The sequence below is a fragment of the Gouania willdenowi genome, chromosome 14 (genome assembly GCF_900634775.1).
Source record: "Gouania willdenowi chromosome 14, fGouWil2.1, whole genome shotgun sequence".
Classification (NCBI taxonomy): Eukaryota; Metazoa; Chordata; class Actinopteri; order Blenniiformes; family Gobiesocidae; genus Gouania; species Gouania willdenowi.
Genome location: NC_041057.1, coordinates 423,065 through 430,564, shown reverse-complemented (window position 1 = coordinate 430,564; position 7,500 = coordinate 423,065). Strand labels below are relative to the sequence as shown.

The 7,500-nt window shown below is 45.4% G+C and overlaps 1 protein-coding gene across 2 annotated transcripts in view; it reads right to left on the bottom strand.

Moving 5' to 3' along the window:
• The window catches only part of sgcd (sarcoglycan, delta (dystrophin-associated glycoprotein)), a 38,551-nt gene that overhangs the window by 726 nt on the left and 30,325 nt on the right, over positions 1-7,500 (bottom strand). For both annotated transcript variants that reach the window (XM_028467412.1, XM_028467413.1), the window contains exon 7: positions 592-715. In XM_028467412.1, the coding sequence (XP_028323213.1) occupies positions 592-715 (124 nt within the window). The remainder of the gene's footprint in view (positions 1-591; positions 716-7,500) is intronic.

Here is a 7,500-nt window from a genome sequence, read left to right as displayed (position 1 = left end):
GGGTTAGCTTAGCACATAGCGACTATTGCCACATGTTTGGGTTAGCTTAGCATGTAGCGGTGCTGGCTGAGCAGGGTCAGAGGGTAAATGGGCGTGGCTATTTATTGTGTGTTCCTATAGTTTTCTCATTATTCTGTTATTAGAGGTGTGTTTGGGCTGTGCTGATAAACTACAGAATAAAACACGTTGTGGTGCAGGAGAGGAAATGAGTGTTAGCAATGCTGCGTTTGGAGATAACACACTTAATTTCCCCACTGGTTTGTGCTCAGAGTGGGAGTCCAGCTTTAATTAGCCTCTGACCATCAGAGCTGCATTAGCACATCACTAAGCTAGCTGCTAGCTTTAGCATTAGCTCCTCCATTGAGCACAGCACAGCATTTAGTATTTAGGGTTCACACGCACGCACGCACGCACGCACGCACCCACCCACACACCCACACACACACACAGTCTTATTTACCACTAGAGTTTAACAGCGTTAGAGGAATAGGTGATGATATGCTCTAGTATCTGCACTCTATGCTCTATGCCAACTGTCCTCAGGAATAATGGTGCTCTGCGTGTGTGTGTGTGTGTGTGTGCCTCACTCACCTCTCCGTCCTTCGACTCCAGACGCAGCTCGTTCCTGCAGATAGCCTGTATGTCTCCGGCCTCGGCCAGGATCTGGATGCCTTTGGGGGCCTCCATCAACAGAGAGCGGGTGGGAGACTCCAGCCTGAGTACATAGACATTAAGGGGCGGATTCACTAAAGGTTTAGTGGTATTAAAACGTGTGCAAACGTGACTCCATGCGGAGGCAGATCTCAAATCTAATCAACTTTTATTTCTAAAGCGCTTTACAACAACCAAAATTGACCAAAGCACTGTACACAATAAAATATACAATTTAAAAACAGCATAATATATCAATAAAAACAGACCATTATCACATTTAAAACAAGTACTACAGAACTATGTACAGTATCATCTTTCTAAACACGTGAGTTTTTAGCTTTGCTTTGAACAGGAGCAGGTCTTTGATGACACGTAACTCAAACGTAACAAGTTCCAGAGTTTTGGACCTTCCACAGTAAAAAACACCCACTGTTTGTAATGTGACCTGGGCAGAACGTAGGGCTATACTGGGCTGGTGAGGGATGGACTGAAAACAAAAAGCTAAAGTTTGTACTGGATTCTGAAAAGGACCAGGAGCCAATGCAGGGAGTAAAGAACAGATGTGATGTGGTGATGTTAGTGAGAGTTGGTGAGGAGACGTGCAGCAGCATTTTGCACAAGCTGTAATCTGTATATGGAGGTGTGATTGAACCCAAAATACTGTACATTACAGTAATCCCATCATGAGCTGATGAATGCATGAATAGTTTTTTCCAGGTCGGAGCGGCTGAGGAAAGGCTTCACTTTAGCGAGAAGGCGGAGCTGGAAAAAGCTTGCCTTAAGTACAGAGTTCATTTGCTTGTGAAAGTTCAGGTTTGAGTCCAAATTTACACCAAGATTTCTGATGAAAATTTAGGGGACGAGAGACTGGAGACCAGGAACAGGACTGAGTGGGTTTTAAACATAAAACGTTCTGTGAGAGCCAGAGTTTAATATCATCCAGACACCTGTGGATGGACTGAGGTGTGTCTGGGGAGTTTAGTGTAACCGGGAGGTAGATTTGTAGATCATCTGCATACATGTGAAAGGACACGTCACAGAGATGATTGAACTCAGGGGCAGCATGTAAAGAGAAAATAAAACAGGACCTAAAATACAACCCTGTGGCACACCAGAGGACAGAGAGGCTGTGGAGGAGCTAAAGTCATTGATCATTATGGAAAAACATCTGGGTCAGGAGGATGGAGCGCTCCACTGTATCAAATGCTGCAGTGAGGTCAGAAACAACAGGATGTCATTTAGTACTTTCAGTAGTGCTGACTCAGTGCTGTGGTGTGTCTAGAAATTAATGTAACTCATTAAATATCAGTTTTTCAAGGATTTTAGAGAGAGCAGTCAGATGGGACACAGGTCTGAAATAGGACAAAACCACTGGGTCAAGGTTGGGTTTTTAATCAGTGGTCTGACCTGCTTAAAAACAGCTGATGAAGAATGGGAGGAGACATGACCCTACTGTGTGCAAAACCTGTTTAAGCATCTAAGATGGAATAATGTGGACATGTTTGTTAGACACAGCACTGCTTATACTTTGTCTAACTGTGGCCACTTTATCAACAAAGAAATGAACACACGGAGTTAGTCGAGATGAAATTTGACAAATATTTACATTTTGCTTCTTTGATAACTTGAAAACTGTCTCTAACAATCCCTAGAGATACATGCAGCTTATACTTTTTCCACCTGCGTTCTGCCCACCTACAGCGACCCCTCAGGGCATCAGTAGTGTCGTTTCACCAAGGATCTGGTTTGGGTTTGATGGACCTTTGCTTGTCAGGGCCAATGGTGTCTAAAAGACCAGAGCAGGAGGAGAGGAACCAGAGAAGGCAGTTCATCCTGTGTATTTAAACTAGAGTTCATAAATGTCTCAAGTGAAGTGATGGCACCGCGGCTGCAGGTTGGGACAAATGCTTTGGCTGCAGGGGGCGGGGCTGTGAAATTAAATATTACTGGAAAATGATCAGAAACACAAGTGTTATATATTTCTGAGATAGACAGTGGGAGACCATAGGGAATGATAAGGTCCAGTGTGTGGCCATGCTGGTGTGTGGGGGTCTCCACAAATTGAGTCAGATCTCAAGAGCCTTTGAAACTCATTGGTCGGTTGGTTGGATAGACAGCAGACATGAATATTAAAGTCCCCACACATGAGAAAACTGTCATATTTTGGTATTATTTCAGAAAGAAAGTCTGAAAATTCAGAGATAAAATCTTTATTGTACTTGGGAGGACGTCAAACTACAGCACACAATATGTTACATGACAACTGTAATAGTTGCAGTTCAAAGCTACTGTAGCTTTTACAAGGAACGGGGTGACAGCTGATGTGTTTGTAAACAGTGACAGCCCGCCTCAGCGGCCTGTCACTGTTGGCGTGCTCAGGAAGGAGTACCGGGGGGGAGGAGCTCAATGAAAGTGCTGTTGTCACCTGGCTTTAGACAAGTCTCTGTGAGCATGAGGAAATCTAACTTTTGGGTGGAAATGAAGTCATTCAGAACAAAGGTCTTGTTTGTTCAACAGGGCTGGAGTTCACATTCTGCCAAGGAGCAGCACGACTGAGCAGGCAAAGGGTTTCTTTCACGCAGCCCGGCCGCTGGATCCTCACTGGCCGCTGACATGGGAGCGGACACTCGGGGACCGCAGGACGGCGTCACCGATAGCTGTATATGAAGCAGCACAGATCCAGATTCCTGCCTTCCGCGGATGTTGTTGTCAAACGACCAGGATCATCCACACGTAAAGAAGACAGGTAAGCTTAGATTTTGACACAAAGTCCCCCTCTTTTTTCCAGGTCTCCTTTTCTTCTTGTTGTGTGGCAGCACACAGACAGGACGCCTCAGGTAGGCTGGTACAGAGGGAAATATTCAGCACACCGAGGCAAGTTGTTCAGTGTCACAAATTTCTAACCCAGCCAAGATAAACATACAAACCAGCGGCAAGTTTAGCAGACCAGGATGGCACACCAAACACAGCGGCGTCATTTTGGACCAGATGACATAAGGGGAGCAAAAAAATGGGAGGAGGAAATGCAACTAAATGAATGCAGTTTGTGCAATGCAATTCATCAAACCAGGAAGTGTTTGCTGTGATTGTTTTATGCACCAAACATACTGCGACTGACAAGCAGGTGCAAACACATACGCAGAGATCAGCTGCAGTAAATGTTGACAAAAAACACAATGGAGATGGAAAAAATATTCTTAGGTTTTAAAGTTGTTGTTTAAAAGAAAGATTTTTATTTGTTTATTTAGTTTTCTACATTATTAAATGTTTGTGCAGCAGACAGAGAAGTCAATTTGCCTCAAATTTAATTTCTTCAAATGTCATTTAGTGCTTCTGTGCACTCACGTCTCCACATTGAACGAGCAAAATGTTTAAATAGGGCGGTCTGCACCACTTCTGCACGTGCAGCTGTTAGTGAATTCCCCACAGCAGGTGATCAAACAGCTCAACAAAAGGTTTTAGGGACACACCTGGTTTACGAGCCTTTATTTAAGATCTTAGTGAATAGTGTGAGCGGCTGGGAATGGAGCATAGAGCTGGAACGACTCAGAGAGGATTAGAAGTGATGGAGGTCAGGGCGTTGGAGGATATTATAGAGATAAAACACAGAGCTGCTCACTGCTGTAGATCATTTAAGTATAGATTAGTCATAGGGTCGCCACCCGTCCCTGAAGATACAGAATCGTTCCTTATTTGACCCTTAATCGGTGCGTCCCCTACTGAGCCAAAACAGAACGCTGGACATGTCGGGTCAGACCGTCACACAGAAAGTAAAACACCAAGCCGAGAGGCAGCCACCGCCCCCCACATACACACCCGAGAAAGCACCTAGAAGCCGAGGAGCCGGTGCACTCCGCCACCGCCACCCAACCCCCCAACCCCAAGGCCCCCCACGACATCCACCCCCACCCCCACCCCCGCACCCAATCCCCCGAGGGGAGGGCCCAAAGAGTCCCCCGCCCGAGACCCCAGCAGAGGGGCCAAGGCCCACGCCCAGCAGACGGCCAGAGCCGCGACGAACGGGCAGCCGGCGGGCACCCGCGTGTTTCGGCCACTTATCACAATACACCCTCTGCCAAGGTTGGCCCACCACAGGCTGATCAGACCTGGGTGTACGTCGCATGGTGGCACCCACCTATCATGATCCACCATCATCTCTTGCCATCATCTACCAGCCCATGTTGCATCCCTAAGTTTCAGCCACAGCCAGTGACTGCTCGGTTCTGCTACAGTGGCAAGTTCTTTTATTGCCTTCCATTGGGCATGTCCTCTAATCCCTACTTCCTTCAGTAGCCTTGTGGTGGAACAAGCTACAAAGCCTTTACATCCCACCTCCACAGGCCACACCTTCACGTTCCAGCCCCGCCCCCCTGCTTCAGCTGCTAGGTTGGTGTACCGCAGCCTCTTCCGCTCGAAAGCTTCATTGATGGCTTCTTCCCATGGAACTGTAAGCTCAATGATGAAGACGCAGCGGCAGGACTTGGACAAGAGGACGAGGTCCGGGCGCAGGTTGGTCCTTGCAATTTCAGGTGGGAAAGTCAGCCTCTGGTTGAGATCTACCCACATCTCCCAATCCCAGGCTGCGTTCAGTGGGCTTGAGTCTGGAGGTGATGGCTTGGTCCGCTGTTTCTCCCCTTCCTGGATGAAAGTTTTCCGTGGAAAGGTAGTTTGTGCATTTAGAGGCGTAGCGTTGGTGGTTACCCTTTTTTCCTCAATTTTATCAGCCAGGCACTTCAACACCTGGTTGTGGCGCCAGGTGTATCTTCCCTGAATTAGGCTGGTCTTGCAACCCACCAAGATGTGTTTGAGGGTTGCAGGGGCTGCACACTGGAGACAGCCTGGATCCTTTCCATACCAGAGATGTAGGTTGTTTGGAGAGAGGAGGACATCGTACGTGGATCTGATCAGGAAACTCAGTCTACCACACTCCATACTCCAAATCTCGTTCCAAGTGTATTTCCTCTTTTCCACGCACTCCCACTTCATCCAGCGACCTTGCTTCGCTTGGGAGACTGCCTTGGCACATCTGGCTGCTTCCTCCTGGCGACGCACCTCCTCTATCACCATGTGCTATTTTTGAGGATTTTGTTCACGGTTCCGTAGGTGTCCCTTATTTTCTTTTCTGAAAAGTAGCAACCCTAACTGTTGGCTACGTGCTAAGCTAACTAAGCTAATGTGTATCTTTCAGAGCTTCTCTCCACAGTCTGTGCAGTGTTTGATACATATTTGTTTTTAAGGCTGGTGCTGATGGAACTCTGTGTGATTGTGCTTATTGTTTGTTAGCGTGTTAGCGCTCCTGCGTTTCACATTCCTTCTCTTCCTCTGAGTTATGAGTAAGACTGATGTAGATCTGCTGTTTCTCTCTGTCAGAGCGACTCACTAGTGCACATTGGGGGTTAATGTAATTCCTCTAAAGACGTCTGACAAGCTACTGAAGGCTGTGATTGGATGGTAGCTCCAGTTCTTCCTCTCTGACATACAGTGGGACAAAAAAGTATTCAGTCAGCCATTAATTGTGTAAGTTCTCCCAGTTATAAAGATGAGGTCTGTAATTTACATCATAGATAAACCTCAACTATGAGAGACAACATGAGAAAAAAAATCAGAAAATCACATTGTAGGATTTTTAATGAATTAATTATTAAATCCCTCTGTAAAATAAATATTTGGTCATCTACAAACAAGCCAGATTTGTGTCTCTCACAGACCTGTAACTTGTTCTTTAAGAGGCTCCTCCTCCACTCGTTACCTGTATTAATGGAACCTGTTTGAACTGGTTATCAGTATAAAACACACCTGTCCACAACCTCAAACAGTCACACTCCAAACTCCACTAAGACCAAAGAGCTGTCAAAGGACACCAGAAACTAAACTGTAGACCTGCACCAGGCTGGGTAGACTGAGTCTACAATAGGTAAACAGCTTGGTGTGAAGAAATCAACTGTGGGAGCAATTATTAGAAAATGGAAGACATACAAGACACTGATAGTTAGTTAGTTAGTTAGTTAATTCATTTATTGTCCACAGTGTGGAGAGTTATCTTTGGTCTCATATAAAAACAACAAGTAGAACAACAACAACAACAACAACAACAACAACAACAACAACACTTACACACAGACATCTTCAGGGCAAGAAGCAGGACAGCAGTGGCAGTATACAACACATCAACGGGACATGGTGGTCAGAACCCCAATTGCTTTAGGGATAAAGGAATTTTTAAAAATATTACGATTTGCCCTTGGCACTTTGTAACGTCTACCCGAGGGGAGAAGTTCACCCTCCCTATTGAGTGGATGGGACGGGTCGTTTGCTATTTTGACAGCTTTTTTCCTCAGCACTTCCTCGTACATACAACTTACTTGTTTCTGTTTTGTCCCAATGATTTTTGAGGCAAGGTTTACTATTCTCTGCAGCTTGCTTCTTCCTTTTATGTTTAGGTTACCATACCACATTGCCATATTAAAATGCCCTCTATCAGGTTCTTATAAACTGTTTCCATAATGTGCTTGCTCACTCTAAAGGAGTTGAGCTTGCGCAGTAGATAGAGACGTTGGTTACAAGTTTTAAAAATATAGTCTGTGTTTTCACTGAAATTTAGATTACAATCAATATATGTACCTAAATATTTAAACTTGTCTACTACCTCTACAATTTGTCCCCTAATTATAAGGGGCTGCACAGGGTCCTTTTCATGAAAAACAAGTTCCTGTGTTTTTGTTACATTGATCTCTAAGGAACTTTCATCGCACCACTATTGGAGAGATGACACATATGCTCTATAAGCTCCCTCTCCGACTATGTCCCCCTTCTTTAATAAGGCAACCAGGGCCATATCATCTGCAT